General features: G+C 58.4%; 3 protein-coding genes across 6 annotated transcripts; 1 reads left to right on the top strand and 2 right to left on the bottom strand.

Annotated features, from left to right (window-relative positions):
* Positions 1 to 294: 294 nt before the first annotated feature.
* On the bottom strand, positions 295 to 2,938 carry KRTCAP2 (keratinocyte associated protein 2). The gene is given in 6 exon segments (XM_007457958.1): positions 295 to 452; positions 692 to 758; positions 2,142 to 2,205; positions 2,343 to 2,497; positions 2,824 to 2,867; positions 2,869 to 2,938. Coding segments are annotated over 6 exon segments (486 nt in total). The 5' UTR covers positions 2,904 to 2,938; the 3' UTR covers positions 295 to 331.
* Positions 2,939 to 3,429: 491 nt separating this feature from the next.
* On the top strand, positions 3,430 to 13,365 carry TRIM46 (tripartite motif containing 46). 4 transcript variants are annotated; one of them, XM_007457955.1, is made up of 10 exons: positions 3,430 to 3,677; positions 5,058 to 5,319; positions 5,562 to 5,905; positions 6,567 to 6,710; positions 6,831 to 6,926; positions 7,621 to 7,874; positions 8,134 to 8,255; positions 9,246 to 9,548; positions 10,371 to 10,668; positions 12,069 to 13,237. In XM_007457955.1, exons 2-10 carry the CDS (start codon positions 5,064 to 5,066, stop codon positions 12,460 to 12,462), a joined length of 2,211 nt encoding a protein of 736 aa, XP_007458017.1. In that variant the 5' UTR covers positions 3,430 to 3,677; positions 5,058 to 5,063; the 3' UTR covers positions 12,463 to 13,237. The 4 variants fall into 4 exon arrangements, with proteins under 4 accessions (XP_007458017.1, XP_007458019.1, XP_007458016.1 ...); XM_007457954.1 differs by having other exon boundaries at positions 3,436 to 3,667; positions 12,069 to 13,365; XM_007457956.1 differs by lacking the exon at positions 3,430 to 3,677 and adding an exon at positions 4,261 to 4,284 and having other exon boundaries at positions 6,831 to 6,911; positions 7,690 to 7,874; positions 12,069 to 12,462.
* Positions 13,366 to 14,630: 1,265 nt separating this feature from the next.
* MUC1 (mucin 1, cell surface associated) lies at positions 14,631 to 18,430 on the bottom strand. The gene is made up of 7 exons (XM_007458050.1): positions 18,359 to 18,430; positions 16,831 to 17,850; positions 16,461 to 16,516; positions 16,179 to 16,309; positions 15,905 to 16,026; positions 15,672 to 15,821; positions 14,631 to 14,711 (listed from the first exon to the last, which is right to left on the bottom strand). The coding sequence occupies exons 1-7, from the start codon at positions 18,428 to 18,430 to the stop codon at positions 14,643 to 14,645; spliced, it is 1,620 nt and encodes a 539-aa protein (XP_007458112.1). The 3' UTR covers positions 14,631 to 14,642.
* Between the last annotated feature and the right edge of the window lie 153 nt (positions 18,431 to 18,583).

The following is an 18,583-nucleotide window of genomic DNA, read 5'->3' as shown; positions in this document are numbered from 1 at the left end:
CGATGGGCAGGAATTCCTGCACTGCAGTCTTTACCCCTTTTCCCAAAGGGCAAGGCTGCCAATCATTCATGCGCTTTTCTTCCGTGAGACTCTTACACAAGTATGTGCCACTCCAGTGCCTGGCAAAGTGCCTGGCACTGATGGCACTCAATAAATATTTGGTAAAAATGAACCTTGGAGGAAGGAAACCCCACCATCCTCAAGGTCTGAAAACAGCAAGTACCCATCTGCCCCAACATTCTGCACACCCATGCAGTGATGGGCAGGAGAGGCCCACAGCATGTCACAGCTTACAGAGCTACAAAGAATCAACTTTATTAAACATTTAGGGTCAGTTTCTCTTTTTGCCCTTGCCCGTCACCTTGGCTGGTGTGAGGACAGGAGCTGTTGCCTGGTACAGAGTGGAAGAGATCTTGTTGATGTAGTAGAGACCAACCATGGAGAAGATGAAGCTACAGGGTGAAGGAGAAAGGTCATGGTATCAGTGCCCATGCTGCCAGCCTGTTGCCTCCTAGAGCAGACAGATACCAGCATGAGGGAAAGAATCCAGGATCAGGTTTAGGAAAATGGGGAAGGGGACAGAGGGAGAACAGAGTGGGAGGGACGTATGGGGAAGTCTGGAACCATCACAGGAGGATGGGGTGCCAAAGGACAGGATGCTACACCCCTTACTCAGCTGTCAGGCACTTACCAGGTGGTGACACAGACTCGGTGGATGAGGCCAGATGCAAAGAGAGCCAACAGGAGGCAGAGGAGAACTGGGGGAGCAAGAGGGGACAAGGAGGGTGGTCAGAATGGAAACACCAGGCATTCATATGTGGGGTCTAGAAGAAATCTGGGGCCCTCTGAATCCTGGGGGAACTGCTTGGAGGGGAAGGGCATGACAACAGCAGGAGGACCTCAGATGGCCTTATTGATGCCCAGGACATGGAGGTAGGAGATGCATGCTCATTACCAGCTCTGCCCCAAATATCACTTAACTTCTCTATCCTGGCTTCCCTCCAATAAAAAGGAAAAGGAAAGGTGACAGCAGAATCTGAAGGGCAAGGCTTGCTCCCATATGAGAAAGAGAGTCAAGGCCTTTCCAACAGAAGCCAGACAATGGGGATCAATTCATTAACCTGGCTGGCTAGTTATGGAAGTCGAGGGCCTCAGTTCCTGGACATAAGTTGGAGAGCAGAGTGTCTGGGTACACACACCCATGGGGGCAGAAAAGGGTCTCAAGACATCTAGAGTAGGACTAGAGAGAAGGTGGGAGGGCAGATAGCAAGGGCAATCCCACCTGCCCAGCTTGGGAGGGCAGGGCAGGTGAAGAGAGCCAAATAGCTTGCCCCACTACAAAGGTTTCTTTCAGAAGCAAATGAAGACAATGCACTTAGAAATAAAATCTAACAGAGAGAAGTTCTGAAGCCACTGTACGAAAGGACCTCCAGAAGCCTAGGTGGAAAGAGCAAAACATAAGGAGGACAAAGAAACGAGGGCCACAGTGACAGGTCTTTGTTCTACCAGGTGAAGGCTTCACCAGAGGTGGCATCTGCTGTCCATTTGGGGCATGTGGCATCCCTTAGGTGATCTGGCCTTGATGCCTAATTGGCTTTATGAACTTAATTCTCCATAAATAACTGAATCATCAATTCTTGATTAGAACCGTTTCAAAAGGAAAACAATCTGACAGTTACTCTAATTTGGTCAGGATACCTGCTGACACAGAAAGCTGGTGAATCTAATAGTTAGGCTCTTCACAATCATCTCAAACAGAATTCACTAATATTGGGTCAATTTCACCTCGGAGCCTCAACTGATTTGGCCCTTCTTCTTCTTTTTCTGGTGGAAACAAAGAACATCCCTTCTTGGATGTATTCATCACAGGCCCAAACCTGCCTGTTCCCCTCAAACCTTCCCTGGGAACTGGCCAGGAAGTAATTGAGTTTCTTGCTTTCAGAGGCCCTCTCTTCTAGCTCCAGTTCCGGGAGCTAGATAAAGTGCTGCATGCAAAACCATCATCTGTCTCCAGACAGTCTTAATACACATATTTTTTCCTCCTAAAAAACCTTTACTGACTAAGCACCTGGAAATTCAGTACCGTGTTGGGGGAGGTTACTGGAGAGAGTTCAAATACTCAACCCCCAATTTTCACTTACTCTCAGGGAAGATCTTTGCTTGGAATCCTTTGCCAAAGACAAGATTCTCCAGATTATTGAAGGCCTGGGTTGAGGGAATTAAGGAGTAGGACGTGCAACAGGGACAGAGATGTTTGGCTAATGGGAAGGGTACAAGCCTGAGTGGCCCACCGCCCTTCCTACCCTCAAACACCTCTGCCCGCTCCCCCTCAAAACGGATACAGTGAGAGAGAAGACGAAAAGGCCGGAACCAAGCAGGCCGCCCTGGATGGTGAGCCACTCGGTGGAGGCCAGCTGGCGGCTGTACATCTGCATCCCAGCGAAGAGCAGCAGGGACAGGAGGGAGGACAGCGCCAGCGAGGTGCCTGTACCCACCACTGGAGTGGAGAAGACACGCAGAGTCAGGCCCAGCCCTCCCTCCAGGAGCCGCAGGGCAGATTCGGCAGGTCCGGGAACTCGAGGGCCCAACCACCTGCAAGCACTCCCGGGACTGCAGCCACCCTCCCCAACTCCCCACACCCCGTGGCAACCCCCAAGAATTCCTCAGTCCCGGACGCCCCGAACCCTCCGGCCCCGTGGAAAATGCCCGTCGTCTGGAACCCAGGACACGTCAGTTCTGCGGGGAGAGGACCGCGAAAGCTGATCCGCCCAAATCCGACCCCCTACTAGTCCGCCCGGTGGGGGACCCCGCTGGTCCTGTTACCCATCGTGCCCTGCCCTCGGGTCCAATCCGCGCCCCTGTACAAGAGGAGAGCCGTACCGGGCACAGCTGGCTGTGCGCATGCGTCAGCCCCCCAACGTGGACTTGCTTCTCCCCCACGTCTTCCTCTTTCTCCCTCTCGGCGCCTGAATGCAGCGCCCTCTTCCTGAAGGGAGGAAATATTGCGTCCAAGAGCGTCCTTGGCCACCACCCTCGTCCCCCGCCCTTCCCCGCACCCAGAGCATCTGCTGCCTCTCAGTGCAAGCTGCACTTAACTCTTCAAGTCACTGTGCCCATGGACTATAGCCTCTAGCCCACTTCTGTCTTCTTTGTCAGTTATGTCAGCTTTAGTGCCTGTTCCTCAAGACCACCTGCCCCATGATCATTGCCTTGGTATCTCCCCTGGACTCTTGCCCAAACCAAAATCTAGTCCTTCCATCTGGAGCCCATCTTTCTCTGAAACTATCCTTCTGCTTTATATGAGTAAGATTAGAAGCCAATGAAGAATTCGAACATAAGAAATGGCTCCCCCTCAAATACGATTCCATGTTACCCAGCCAACCCCACCCCACCCCCCGACCCGACAGCCTCTTAGAACCACGTGGGAAAAACTATTTCCCACCTCCTACCTCGACCAGCGCCGCTCGAGGCTGGTCCCTGGAGCATGCGCAGTGACATCTCACCCCACCCCTCCCCACATCCCCACCGGGCTCCTGCATTAAGCTCGGGGTTCGCAGCCGCAGCCGGGATCGGGCACACGGGGGCGGGCGGGCATGGTAGGGCCATGGCTGAGGGTGAGGATATGCAGGTCTTCACTTCCATCATGGATGCACTGGTCCGCATCAGTGTGAGTTAAGGTGGGGTCGAGGGGAAGGGGAGGGGGAGTATAGGGGTCCCGGGCAAGCCGGGACCTCGAACAGGTGGGGGTCCCGCAAGATGCTGGGATGTAGACAGGGGGCGGGTGATGGCAGAAAGGACTGGGAGGGTCGGGATGCAGGTATGAGAGGGTAATCCCGGGGGCAGCCGGGAGGTGAATGCCGTGAAGGCGTCCATCCGCTGGGGTGTGAGGAACATGTAGCTACCCGGACGCAGCGGGTGGCTTGGGGTAGCCTCCAGCCGTGCGCTGGGGCTGGGGCTGCAGGGCAACGGGGCTATGCTATGAGGGGAGGGCGTGAGTGAGCTTGGATATAGTCCAAGAAAACTGAGGACAGGTGGGGGGCGAGGAAAGGGCCGCCCCACGGTGCAGTTCCCAATTTGAGCCCCTCCGCAAGACCCCACCCCACTGCACCCCCACTCAGGGCTGCCTCTTAGCCTTCGGTTGTCATGGCAACCCGGGCCCGGCTCTCCCAGGGGCGGTGCCAGCCTTGCTCCCCCCAACCACTTCCTTCCCCCTCCCTCCGTGTCCCTCCCTCCTTTGTGTCAGCTGCGCCCCTGACCGGGATGGCTGCGAAGAGAGGGACCAAGGTGAGGTGTGGGGGTGGGGCATAGCTTGAGGACCCCCGCCACCAAAAAAGGGAGGGGTACTTCCGGTGGGGAGGGGGCAAGTAGGCGGGGCGCTCCTTTCCCCCTTGCTTGGGGAGGGGGTTGCGGCAGGCCGGGTTACGCCGGGGAAGGGAGCTGGAGGGCCGGATGGTGGGGGGCAAAAGGGAATGGGTTAGGAGGAGCCGGATGGGTTAGTGATGGGGGATGGAGCCGAGGGCGGCTGCAGCCTGGAGCCGCGGCAGGAGGACAGACTGGGTGAGCAGGAGGATGGAGAGAGCCTGGCTTTAGGGAGGAGTCACGCGGGGGAGGGGGGGGCAGGGGAGTGCCAGAGAAGCGGGCGGGGGTCCGCACCGAGCTGCTGAATGGGCTGTATCCTTGAGAGATGTGCCTGGGGCCGGCGGCCCGGATATGGGGGGATAGGGGCAAAGGCCAGGTGAGAGGGGCTGCAGGTCCAGCTGGGACTGGGACAGTGAAGGGGGTGGGGCTTGAGGCTGGGGTGACCCGAGCTCCAACCATCCCTCCTCCTCCTCAGGTCTGTAGCTCTGCAGGAGTGAAACAGAAGCAAGAGACAGGGAGCTGAGAAGGCCTGTGAACCAGGCCAAAGCTTGTGCTGGGGAAAATCCATAGCTTGTCTGGTCCCTTGTACTTGTCTTGTCCATTCCTGAGACCCTTTAGGTCTTTAAGGGGCAGTTGAGGGGCTGTTGAGATATGCCCAGGTGTCCAAGCTCTGATCCAACCTCCTGGTCCCTCCACAGACGAGCATGAAGAACATGGAGAAGGAACTGCTGTGCCCAGTGTGTCAAGAGATGTATAAGCAGCCACTGGTGCTGCCCTGTACCCACAATGTATGCCAGGCCTGTGCCCGGGAGGTGCTGGGCCAGCAGGGCTACGTAGGCCATGGTGGGGACCCCAGCTCTGAGCCCACCTCTCCTGCCTCCACCCCTTCTACCCGAAGTCCCCGCCTCTCCCGCAGAACTCTCCCCAAGCCAGACCGCTTGGACCGACTGCTTAAGTCAGGTGGGGCTGGCACCTGTGGGGTGGGGGGGTGGGGATGCTGGGATGTCCATCAGGAAGGTGGAAGGGGTCCATCACTGGCCAAGGGCATTTGTCTGTTTTTCAGGGGGTGGAGATACTGCCCATCCAGGCTCTAATGAGAGCTGCGCTCTGGCACAACAGAAATTAATTTTTTAATTGAAAAGACTTCCCCCACTCTGAGCCAGCTATAATTTTCACCTCCCTACTTCCCGGCCCATCCACAGGCTTTGGGACATACCCCGGGCGGAAGCGAGGTGCTCTGCACCCTCAGGTGATCATGTTTCCGTGCCCAGCCTGCCAGGGCGATGTGGAGCTGGGGGAGCGGGGCTTGGCAGGGCTGTTCCGGAACCTGACCCTGGAGCGTGTGGTGGAGCGGTACCGCCAGAGTGTGAGTGTGGGTGGCGCCATCCTGTGCCAGCTGTGCAAGCCCCCGCCACTAGAGGCCACCAAGGGCTGCACTGAGTGCCGCGCCACCTTCTGCAACGAATGCTTCAAGCTCTTCCACCCCTGGGGCACCCAGAAGGCCCAACATGAGCCCACCCTGCCCACCCTCTCCTTCCGCCCCAAGGTGAGCCAGCCCTTGCGGGGCCTGGGAAGGGAGGGGCATGGTGGTGCTGGGTGGGAGGGCGTGCCCAGCACTGTGGGCTTCCAAAAGGAGACGGCCAGGGAGTTGCCATTGCCGAGCTCCTTTTTCTGTAACGAAAAGGCACTGGACAAATCTTTGAACGTCTTTGAGCCTCCATCTCATCTGCTGAATGAGGATTATAATATCTGCCCTGCAATATCTGTGCTTGCAGGGTTGTTGAAAGGATCACTGAGATAATGTTTGTGGTTATTTATACACTAAAACAGTCTGTTATGCATTCATTCATTGAACAAATATTTATCAAGAACCTATGTGCCTGGTGCTATTCTAGGCTACAGCAGTAAACAAGATGGCCAAGGCTAATTATTAAGCACAAGGCTAAGATTACCATCATTATTGTTATTACCACACATTTCTGTGAGGTAAATGAAGGGAGAAGCAAGGCTAAAATGCCTGGAGCTTGCAGGAAAGGCTCTCCTTGATGCCAGGGTGTACCACCAGGTGGCACCATGGAGCACCACCACCTGAACTCCTCTCCACCCACATTGGGCCAGCAGAGGGAGGGCACCAAACTGCTCTGTGGTAGGTCAGCACCCTTACACGCACCACTGGCTGACTGTCTCATTGCTCTTTTTGTCCCTAGGGCCTGATGTGCCCAGATCACAAAGAAGAGGTGACCCACTACTGCAAGACATGCCAACGACTGGTATGCCAACTTTGCCGTGTGCGACGCACCCACAGCGGCCACAAGATCACACCTGTGCTCAGTGCCTACCAGGCCCTCAAGGTGAGGACCCCGCCTCACTCTGCCCCAGTGCTGACCCACACTCACACCCTCTCACACCTCCTCTGAACTGCTGGCTTCTTTGGAGCCGGGTGTGATGCCCACCTCTTTCTTCCCCCTCAGGACAAGCTGACAAAGAGCCTGACATACATCCTGGGAAACCAGGACACAGTACAGACCCAGATCTGTGAGCTGGAGGAGACCGTGAGGCACACTGAGGTGAGGGAGGGCATGGAGGTGGGCCCTGGGCCCTGCCTGGGAGTGGGAGCAGGACGGGGGTGTGGATGTGCACAGCCTAATCACCTGGTTGCAAGCTCAGGAAGCCCATGTAGGGTCCATGGATATGTCGAGGTTCTGGTTAAACCAGGCCATCAGGAACAACAGTGCCCCAGGCCAGGTGGTACCCAAGGCTACAGTGGAGACAGGGTGTCTATCACCCAGGAGAGGGAGAGCAAGCCCCAGGGATGGAGCTCAGATGCCCTCAGGCCCAGCTGCCTGCTGAGGATAGTGCACATCCCTGGACCAAGGAGGGTGAGGCGATGGCTCTGATACCTTTTGCCAGATTGCTTGAATCAGCTGATATGGGGATGGGCGATAACGATGGCACAGATGCTGGAAGATGTTAGTACAGTACAGGTGGACATTAGCATAGTCATGGCCTCTTATCTGGGGGAGTCCTCAAGGGATCAGGATTGATTATGGTGTGGGCATCCAGCAAGGTTAGCACAAATGGTCAGGAGTTGAGCCCATCTGGGTGTACAGGAGTCTTTGGAGCCATGAACCTGGCCCTATTAGAATGGGTAGGTAGGATTTCCCCAGATCCTTTGTGATCCTAGCCATGGCATGGTGCCCCAGGAGTCTGGTGCAGGTGCTGCCTTCAAGAAGAAGATAGTAAGTGTTGCTCTCTGGGCAGGTGAGTGGTCAGCAGGCCAAGGAGGAGGTGTCCCAGCTGGTGCGGGGGCTGGGGGCTGTGCTGGAGGAGAGGCGGGCATCCCTGCTTCAGGCCATTGAGGAGTGCCAGCAGGAGCGGCTGGCCCGTCTCAGCGCCCAGATCCAGGAGCACCGGAGTCTGCTGGATGGCTCAGGTCTGGTGGGCTACGCTCAGGAGGTTCTTAAGGAAACAGACCAGCCTTGCTTTGTGCAAGCAGCCAAACAGCTGCACAACAGGTACTCAGGGGCATGGCCTCCTGCGGGGTAGGGGCAGTCGTGGGTGTGGTCCATGTACAAGGCAATGTCGAGAGTACTGCCTGATGGAGAGCTGGGCCCTGAGGATTTTCACCAGGCCACACTGATATCAGTTTGCCCGAATGGACAGGGAAGAAGGCCCCCGGCAGATACCAAGGCTCTAGGGGCAGGCGAGGCAGAATCAAGGGGAAGGGTGGCGGCCCAGATGGCAGTGCCTGACCCTGGCCTGCCCCCGTCCCAGGATTGCCCGAGCTACGGAGGCCCTCCAGATGTTCCGGCCAGCTGCCAGCTCCTCCTTCCGCCATTGCCAGCTGGACGTGGGGCGTGAGATGAAGCTGCTGACAGAGCTTAACTTCCTGCGAGGTGAGGAGATGGCCAGGCCCCGAGCCCAGTTAGAGCCTTCCTCCCTTCCCCCCAGCAGCGGGCCCGGGGGGCAGCGCCCGCCGGGGAACTCCCCAGCTTCCTGCCTGGCCTGGCCAGCCGCCCTGCCCGCCCAGCCCCCCCCCCGCACACTGTCCCACCGCGCTCAGCGCTCCTTCTCCCTCTCTTTGTTTGTAGGCTGTGGCCACCGCGGACTCTGCTCCGGAGCACCCCAGGCAAGTCAGCGGCCCTGCCCCAGGGGTCCTGCCCCCAACCAGGCCCCCTGCCCTGCCCTGCCACTCCCACACAGCCCGGCTACCCACTCACGGCTTCCTTCTCTTTCCTGCCCTGACCAGAACCCATCCCCGCCTTCCTCTCCCCTGACCGGTGCCCTCTGTCTCTCTTGTGCCTTCCTTTCTCAATCCTTGCCTTTCTGACCTTTTGTCCATGTGACCTTTGCCCTCTAGACTTCCCTTCTCTTCCCCCTGACCTTGTCCCCTGCCATCAAGCTTTTGCTTGCCCTCTGTTGTCCCCTATTTTCTGTCTTGCTGACTCTTGCATCTGTCTCCCTCCCACTCGGTTCCCTCCTTCCTGTTCAGTGCCCTCTTGCCTGGGCTTCAGTGGCCGTTGCCTGCCTTTCCCTGGGGCTCCTCTTTATTCATAGAATTAAAAGGGTCATAGAAAGAAGGGACACCATGTGATCTCATACCCTCATTTGACAGAGGAGGAAACTGAGGCCCAGAAAGGGGGCGTGACTGGCCTAAGGCCAGAGCAAAGGAGTGGCAGACCGGGACTGGCATCAGGCCTCCTGTCTCTCCTTCCCCCGCGGGCTCTGCCCTGCCCATCCCTGCCCGGGGTCCAGACAGGTGTCTTCTCCAGATCCCTCTCACTCACACTCACCCCCCCGGCTCCCGCTGCTTTCCCTTTTCCTGCTCACCCTCCATGCCAGGCCCGCGGCCAGGCCTGACTGACCCCCGCTGTCTCTTCCAACAGTGCCCGAGGCTCCAGTCATTGACACCCAGCGCACCTTTGCCTACGACCAGATCTTCCTGTGCTGGCGGCTGCCCCCCCACTCACCACCTGCCTGGCACTACACCGTCGAGTTCCGGCGCACGGATGTGCCAGCCCAGCCGGGCCCCACCCGCTGGCAGCGGCGAGAAGAGGTGAGGGGCACCAGCGCCCTGCTTGAGAACCCTGACACAGGCTCTGTGTACGTGCTGCGTGTCCGTGGCTGCAACAAGGCCGGCTACGGCGAGTACAGTGAAGATGTGCACCTGCACACGCCCCCAGCGCCCGGTGAGTGGGCACAGGGTACACTTGGGCCCCAGGCACTGACAGCTGGTGCTGGGTGGGCCCCGGGGAGATGGCATAACACAGTGTGTCACTCTCACTAGCTCTGAAGCGAGACTGCCTGAGTTCAAATCCCAGCTCTGCCTCTTGCCAGGTGTGTGGCTTTACGCGAGTTATTCACCCTCCCTGAACTTCGAGTTCCTCTTCTGTAGGGATAGTAACAATACTTATCTCATAAGGTTGTTGTGAGAATTAAGTGAGATGATAACGTGTAAGGGCTTAGCTGAGTTTTTGGCTCATGGTAAGGGCTCGATAAATGTTGGTAAAGTGACTCTCCAGAAAATAGTGGGGACTCCAGGGTGTAGGCATAATAGAGAAGCATCACCACCCAAGTAGGGGGCAGAAGAGTTAGGGGTTAAGTGTAAGAGCACCAGAGTGCGGGCTGGAAAGTGCAGGTGGATGGTGGTGGGATATCACCAGGTGGAATGGACAGCAGTGGGGACCCTCCATGGCGCAGCCGTGGGAAAGGGGTGGGAGGCAGCATAGCGAGTCAGCTGGGTCTGGGAGACTGATTTCTGTGCCCGCTAATCATCACTAAAACTCTTCCTGTGGTCCCATGCCCACTTGGGATGGGATGCCCCTTCTTTCTTCCTATGCTCCCCATTCCAGTTCTCCAGGCCCTGTTCCCCAGAGCCCCCTGCCCATCCCTTGGCAACTCGTTCCATGTTCTGAAATCTCCCAGTGTCTCGTGCTAACACCTCAAGGTCCCCCCGGTGCCAGTGTTTGTCCCTGAAGCCCTTCCTTCTGTCTCAACCTCCCCAACTCCAGTCCTGCACTTCTTCCTCGACGGCCGCTGGGGCACAAGCCGAGAGCGGCTGGCCATCAGCAAGGACCAGCGAGCGGTGCGGAGTGTTCCAGGGCTGCCCCTGCTGCTGGCTGCTGAGCGGCTACTGACGGGCTGCCACCTGAGCGTGGATGTGGTCCTGGGCGATGTGGCTGTGACCCAGGGCCGCAGCTACTGGGCCTGCGCCGTAGACCCAGCCTCCTACTTGGTGAAGGTGGGCGTCGGGCTGGAGAGCAAGCTTCAGGAAAGCTTCCAGGGTGCCCCCGATGTGATCAGCCCCAGGTCAGGCCTCTCTGGAAGGGATGGGGGTTTGGGGACCTGGGTGGGGGGGAGCTGGGGACGGGGCGGGGGTGTGCAAGGGGAGGACACACTTGCTGGGATGGAGGTGGGAGGAGATTAGGAGGAAGTAATAAGAGCCAGGCTGTGGGGGTGGCTGTGGTCTGGAGAAATGTGGGCTCAGTGAAAGAGCTTTGTGGACTGATATTCGGAGTGGCTGGGGAAAGGGACAATAGTAAAGGGAGCCATCTCCACTTCCCTCCATCTGTCACTCAGGCTAAAACACCATCTCTCCAAGTCTCCGTGTCCTTGCTCCCTAACACCCCATTTCCAACATCCTTTTCTCCACAAAGCCTTTTCCCTCCAGTACCTCCTTCACCCACATCTTTTCTCAACATCCTAAAATTCTTCCCTTCAACTTTCCATCTCCATATTGTCTCATCCACAACATCCTGTTTAACACCCACCCACGCATACTTTTCTCCCTGACCCCTTCCTCCCCAGCACTCTATCCCCCAGTACCCCATTTCTTTAAAATGCCTTCTTTTCGACACCAGTTCCCTCTTAACCCTATGGTCCCCAAAACCCTGCATCCCTCTAACATCCTTCATCTAAGGCACTGATCCGCCGTCATCTCCCTCCCAACAGCCACCTTCCCAGCTTCCTTTCTCTGCTCTCCCCCTCTCCCTAGTACCTTAGTCACTAACCCCTCATCCTTCCAAGATTCTCTAACCCTCAAAATGGTCTCTCAGCATGATTTCCCAGCACCATTTCCTCACCACCTTCCTGTGTTGGAAGCTCTGCATTTCTTCGCTGTGCTTTAGCGATACCCTGTCTTTCTTCTCCTCCCCCCACCTCTCTGGCCAATGTGCTTTCCTGTCAACACCCCTTCCCTACCAAACCAAACCCCCAGCCCTATATTCTAACCCCTGTCTCTTCAACATGTTTTCTTCTCAATGCCCAGAATCAATCCTTTTTTTTCTATTTATTTTTAATTTTTCTTTCATTTTTGGCTGCGTTGGGTCTTCACTGCTGCGTGGGCTTTCTCTAGTTGCGTCGAGCTGGGGGCTACTCTTCGTTGCGGTGCGCGGGCCTTCTCACTGCGGTGGCTTCTCTTGTTGCGGAGCACGGGATCTAGGCGGCGCGGGCTTCCGTAGTTGTGGCGCACGGGCTTAGCTGCTCCGCGGCATGTGGGATCCTCCCGGACCAGGGCTCGAACCCGTGTCCCCTGCATTGGCAGGCAGACTCTTAACCACTGTGCCACCAAGGAAGCACCCCAGATGAATCCTTTGAACCACTTGCTCCCCAACATTCCATCCTTCCAACATCTCAGCCCTCTGGTACCCCCTCCCCCACACACTTACTCCACCCCCCAACGTCCTCCTACCCAACGCCCACCCCTGCAGGTACGACCCGGACAGTGGGCATGACAGCGGTGCCGAGGATGCCACAGTGGAGGCGTCGCCACCCTTCGCTTTCCTAACCATTGGCATGGGCAAGATCCTGCTGGGGGCTGGGGCCAGCTCAAATGCGGGGCTGACAGGGAGGGATGGCCCGGCAGCAAGCTGCACAGTGCCCCTGCCGCCCCGCCTGGGCATCTGCCTGGACTACGAGCGGGGTCGGGTTTCCTTCCTGGATGCTGTGTCCTTCCGAGGGCTCCTGGAGTGCCCCCTGGACTGCTCGGGACCTGTGTGCCCTGCCTTTTGTTTTATTGGGGGTGGTGCAGTACAGCTACAGGAGCCCGTGGGCACTAAGCCCGAGAGGAAGGTCACCATTGGGGGCTTTGCCAAGCTGGACTGACCCTTCCAGGCCTCTCCTGGGCCCTGGCCTTCCAAGCCTCCTGAAGCTGGGTTATTCCGCCCGAAGCTTCTCCCTCAAACTCTTCCTGCCATGTGGTCCTGTCCCCCTATGTCTGTGTCTTCCCAGGGCCTTCTCTTGACCAAGGGACTCTTCTCTGCTCGCCTCTCTGGATGTCCCCCATTCTCTCCACTGCCTGTTAATCCAGGCTCCCACTCCCACGTCTCTGCCCTGTGACCTGCCCTTGGCATCTTACCCAAGTCATGGAGACAGCCCCTTCCCCATCCCTGCCCTGTGCTCCTCCCCAGGCTGATTGGGAAGGAAGGCACCTGGAACACTGGGCATGCTCCGCAGCTCTGCCCTCTGCCCTGCCAAGCTCCCTGACTCATCCATGCTGAACTACAGCTTTGGGGCGTGCAGGCTTTTTGGCTGGACACTGCCCAGGCACTCCCTGGTGAGGGGAAAGGGACCCTATCATCCTGCTTTATTTATTTGGGTTCCTGTACCCCCAGCCGCATGCCTCTTAACTCCCTCTTCTCCCTCTTGCATGCTTTACCTGTCTTGCACCCATGCCAACGTGCCAAGTCTCCCTTGGGGAGCCAGCTTAGGTTGAGTGTCCCCATTGGGTTGGGCCTGGCAAGGCCTCTGGTGCCCGCTGTTGCCTCCCCCTGCGGTGAGCACTGCTAGGCCTATGTCAAGCAACAGCTGTTATTTTCATGGTTTATAAACAATAAACTGTGATGCCAGGCCTTCCTGTGATGTCTTTGCCTTCCCTGAGCCCATTCCTCTTAGTTTCTGTGCTGGATGTGGCAGGCGGGGCGGGGCGGGGCGGGGGCGGGGAATCGAGGGTTCCGTGCTATTACTCAGAGCAGGGGTGCACAGTGGATCTGGCGCCTGAGGGAAGGAGGTCCCCAAGCCCGTCGCTTCCCCGCCTTCTGCCACACCTGTACCCAGCCCAGGCCCGAGCCGATCGTGGCCGCCAGGGGGCGCCTCGCTCCGGTGGCTGTTTGCGTCAGCCCCGCGAGGGGGCGTCCGGGCGGCGGCGCCAGGCTCTGCGGGAATGCGATTGAGGGGGCGGGCCCCGTGCCTGGGCCCAAAGGGATCAGGGAACCAGAACGACTTCCCCATTCCCAGGGTGCTGGGTAGCCAACCCCAGAGCCAGAGGCGGGCGGGGCGGCCAGGGAGGGGCCCGGGCCCGGTGCCAGCCCCCGGATATGACATGGAGCTTATCGTGGCCCTGTTGACTCTGCAGCTGTTATCGCCGCCCGAGGACTTACTTCACACCCGGACAGCTAAGAATAGAGCCGCCTGGGGGCACCGTGCCAAGGGGAGAGGAGGCCGCGGGAGTGAAAACCAGGCCCGGGGAAAGGGGAGAGCCACGGGCGTGCAGGCGGGCGGAGCCGGGTCAAGCTGGCCGATGGAGCCGCCGAGTTTCGTTTCCTCCTTCTTGCGCCGCCAGCCATGCAGGAGAGGTGACGGAGGTGACTCAAGTTCTTCCACCAAGCACTCCTGCGCCCCGATGTCACCTACTTCTCAAGTGAACCCCGCTCCTTCTGGTCTTCTTTCCTCCCTCGCCTTTCCCAAGGTCTCTTCCATAACCCCTCACACACATTTTGACCGCCCCTCTATCAGCAGGTCACAGAAGACAGATCAAAAGTTGGCGGTTGGGCTTCCCTGGTGGCGCAATGGTTGAGAGTCCGCCTGCCGATGCAGGGGACGCGGGTTCGTGCCCCGGTCCGGGAAGATCCCACATGCCGCGGAGCGGCTGGGCCCGCGAGCCATGGCCGCTGAGCCTGCGTGTCCGGAGCCTGTGCTCCGCAACGGGAGAGGCCACAACAGTGAGAGGCCCGCGTACCGCAAAAAAAAAAGTTGGCGGTCAGTGCAGAGGAGGCCCGAGTTTTATTCAGCCATGTTCAGGTTCCCACTCCCATCTCTGAGCTGTCCGGGCCAGTCCTCCTGGGAGCCACTGCCTCAGGCTTGTCCCCAGGGGCTCGGATGGGCTTCGCCAGGGCTAAGATGGGTTAGGGGACTTGGTGGGGCCTGTGAGGGAGACTGTGGGCAGCCCACCTGAACGCCCAGCTCATCAGCCCAGAACAGAGTTGGGGGCAAGGTGGGGGCTGCAGCAGTGAAGAAACCCAGGGAGGCAGTTGGCGCTGGCTGGATGCTCAGCAGGCAACGTGCCCCTACAAGTTGGCGGAAGTGGCTGCCAGGTTCGTGTAAGAGAGAGTGCTGCCACCGTTGCCTGCAGAAACCTAGGTAGGGGGAGAAGGGATCCAGGGTGAGGGGCAGAAGCTTTCCTGGGAGAAGCTTCCTCCCCAAGGCCCCTGGATGGCACCCCGTGGCTGGGGTGAATGGTCCAGGCACCTGACTAGCTCTCAAAGGGTTAATTTGGAGAGAGCACCTGCTGGTCACCACCGGCAGCCAGGTGACTGTAAACAGGGCCACTCCTCCTCCTCGAGCTCCCCTTCCCTCCCTCCCCTCGGCTTTTATCAGCTCCCCCGGCTTTCCCCTCCTGCCCACTTTTCCCTCCATTCTCTGCTCCTCCAGCCCAAGGAGATATGTGTGTGTCTGTAAAACTGGAAGAAGGAAGTCCCCAGGGGGAGGAAAAATGGGGTCAAGAAAAGGAAACTCCTCTCCCCTCCCCCACTTGGAGTGGCTTTCCAGCCCCAGGTGGCCAAGTAATTATTTACTAGGTCCTGGAGAGAAAGGAAGAAAGAGGGAGGAGGGGTCTGTGCTTCTCCAGAGATTCCCAAGAACGGCCCCCTCACCCGGCACCCAAGCTCACCTGGCTTGGTGAGACTTCTTCCCCATTCAGAGACCCCTCCTCCCCACTAGCCTGTCTCAATCTACCCTCCATTCTTCGGAGACGAGCTGGGGCACAGGTGCTCCTTCCATGAAGGGCTCCCCTGGGCGCAGTGCCCCACTCATTTCGCCTCTGGGCATCCCAGTGAACAGCCCTGGCACCAGTTCAGCGGAGCAGTGAATGCTCTTCTGGGAGTGCTGGTAGTGGGGGCACCCCCTACTGAGGTCCCCCTTCTTCCATGGTCTCTTCCCAAGGCCTTTCCCCCAGAACTCACCTGACCTCCAACCCCAGCCTTGTCAGGCCCTCACTGCCTACTGTCACTCTCACCTCTTCTAAGTTCTTTGGACTTCCCAGCACTCTTTCAGAATCCCTGCCAGCCAAAGCCTCTGCCTCCCTCCGCCATCCTCACCTCCTCAAAGGGGCTCCGTTTGGTACTGCCAGGGGGCACATAGCGCCCATGGGTGTGGTAGGTGGGGTACTCGCTCATAGGATGGTAGGCATCTCGGATTGGAAAGAGGTCCAGCTGCCCACCGTTCTTTTGTCTGCACTGACACACAACCTGGGGAGATAGGAGGTAATGGGGGGCATGGGGGTTCCTTCTAGCAGAGGAACTATGGTCAGGGCTGGGGACTGAGCACTTACCAGGGCAATGAGATAAATGATGGCCAGGGCAACCAGAACACAGACCAGTACCAGAAGGGCAATGCCCCAGCCAGGCACCCCAGACCCAGACTGGGCAGAGGAAGGAAATGATGCATCACGCACTAAAAGGAAAAGCAGAGGTCAGAGCAGTCTCTGAAAGGAGGTTGACCCTCCCCTTATTAGTGCCAAGAGGAAAAGCAGGAATCCAGATGCTGGAGAGAGAGAGGGTCCCGGGCGGTGTGGTGTTGGCTGGCAGCTGGGGAAGTGATCTCACCACTAACTCCACTGATGGTCAGGTTACATTTGACTGCTGCTGCTTCAAGCTGACCAAACTGTCTCTCCACGTTGTGGGCAGTGGTACCCTCTCGGAAGGCCAAAGTTAATTCTACCACCACAGATCCTGGCCTGGTCAGAGAGAAACAGGCAACTTAACCATGGGTCCCAGCTTCTGGGTCAGCACACCACCCACCCCCCACAACCACAAGCGCACCAGCCCCTCCACACAGCCAAGACAACATCCACCCATCCCACATAGAGTCCACACCCAGAACTGTACCTGAACTTGATGTCTGAGAGGCCCAGAAAATCCTCTTGTTTATAAGTCTGCACAAACTAGGGTGAGAGGGAAAGGACTAAGTTTTCTTTTTTTGCGGTACGCGTGCCTCTCAGTGTTGTGACCTCTCCTGTTGCTGAGCAACAGGCTCCGGACACGCAGGCTCAGCGGCCATGGCTCACAGGGTGCAGCTGCTCCGTGGCATGTGGGATCTTCCCGGACTGGGGCACGAACCCGTGTCCCCTGCATCAGCAGGCGGACTCTCAACCACTGCGCCACCAGGGAAGCCCAGGACTAAGTTTTGATGCAAGGTCTTCAAAGAGTTCTGAAGGGTGCTTCGGGGGAGCACGGTGGAGGAAAGGCAGCTACTCACCAATATAGAAATGCATCTCTGCAGCTTCTGGTAGTCGCTGGTGCTGGGATTTTCCAGGGAAGAGTTAAACTGGAGGTTCGTAATGCGAAAAGACAGGAAGAACAGGGAGACCCTACCAGGCAACTGCTGAGAAGTCCTATGATTGGAGGAGGTGGGAGCATAGGGAGGTACTATGCTCTGGTTAGTGCTGCTGGCAGTTGTCCTGGTAATGTGGCTGGCAAAAATGGTGGGAGTATAAGAGCTGGGAACTGAGGATGGAGTGCCGTTGCTGGTTTGGGTCATGGTAACCTTGGAAGAGGTGCCCTTGTGTGCTGTAATGACAACTGATCTTGAGGCAGGACTGGTGGTCGGTGGTGAGGTGCCACTGGTGGCCCGGGGTGAGGTGCCACCGTGGGCCGGAGGGGCAGCCGAGCCTGAGGCAGGGCTGGTGGTCGGAGGTGAGGCGCCACTGGTGGCCCGGGGTGAGGTGTCACCGTGGACCGGAGGGGCAGCCGAGCCTGAGGCAGGGCTGGTGCTCGGAGGTGAGGCGCCACTGGTGACCCGGGGTGAGGTGCCACCGTGGGCAGCCGAGCCTGAGGCAGGGCTGGTGGTCGGAGGTGAGGCGCCACTGGTGGCCCGGGGTGAGGTGCCACCGTGGACCGGAGGGGCAGCCGAGCCTGAGGCAGGGCTGGTGGTCGGAGGTGAGGCGCCACTGGTGGCCCGGGGTGAGGTGCCACCGTGGACCGGAGGGGCAGCCGAGTCTGAGGCAGGGCTGGTGGTCGGAGGTGAGGCGCCACTGGTGGCCCGGGGTGAGGTGTCACCGTGGACCGGAGGGGCAGCCGAGCCTGAGGCAGGGCTGGTGGTCGGAGGTGAGGCGCCACTGGGCCTGGCGGGTGAGATGTCACCGTGGACCGGAGGGGCAGCCGAGCCTGAGGCAGGGCTGGTGCTCGGAGGTGAGGCGCCACTGGGCCTGGCAGGTGAGGTGCCACCGTGGACCGGAGGGGCAGCCGAGCCTGAGGCAGGGCTTTGGTTACTCAAAGCCTGTGTAGTGCTGTTTTGGGCTGTACCAGAGACTGTAAGAAAGATTGTTAGTGTAGGGTTGGTGGCAGCTGTCAGAAGTTGAGGTTACAGAGTTGGGTTGGGGGACAAATCAGCACAAGGAGAAAATACATTCTCTGGCATCTGAAGAAGTAATGCCAGGAGTATTTGGGGAGTGGCCCCTAGGTCAGCCCTCCTCCTCCCTCCCTGCTGGCAGCCTCCCTCCTTCTTCCCATACCTGTCTGCTCCTGGCTTGTCGGGTTTCTTCACTCCTAAGATTTACCTCTCCTGACTCCACCCCCACCCCCTCCAGACTTCTTTTCAGGACGTTCGCCTGCCCCTGGCACCCACTCTCCTGGGGGGCTGTCTCTTCTCAGCCTGTCCTTGGCCTCACTCCTTTATTCTTTATTCTGGCACAGACTGGGCCACCCCTGTCTGCAACTTCTGCCTCTTGGATGCCATCTCCCAGGAAGCAAAGCCCACAGAAAGGCTGGGAAGACCCCCTCCCCACCTTGCGCCCCTCACCTGTAAGCATTTGGAATAGCAGCAGCAGAAAGAAAGGGGCCTGGATGTCCGATGTCATGGTGGTGGCCAAGTGGTGGGGAGGGGGCAGAACAGACTCAGGCAGGCAGTGCGCATGTGGTGGAGCAGGCACAGGCGCCTGCTGCTTTATACCGGTCCCCCCACCCCCCACCCCCGCCCGCCCTAGGCTCAGCCAGAGCAGGTGACAGGTGAC

This window comes from Lipotes vexillifer, unplaced genomic scaffold (genome assembly GCF_000442215.2).
Source record: "Lipotes vexillifer unplaced genomic scaffold, Lipotes_vexillifer_v1.1 scaffold238, whole genome shotgun sequence".
In the NCBI taxonomy this organism is placed as follows: Eukaryota; Metazoa; Chordata; class Mammalia; order Artiodactyla; family Lipotidae; genus Lipotes; species Lipotes vexillifer.
The sequence above is the reverse complement of the archived record's forward strand: the minus strand, read 5'-3'. Positions and strand labels throughout refer to the sequence as shown.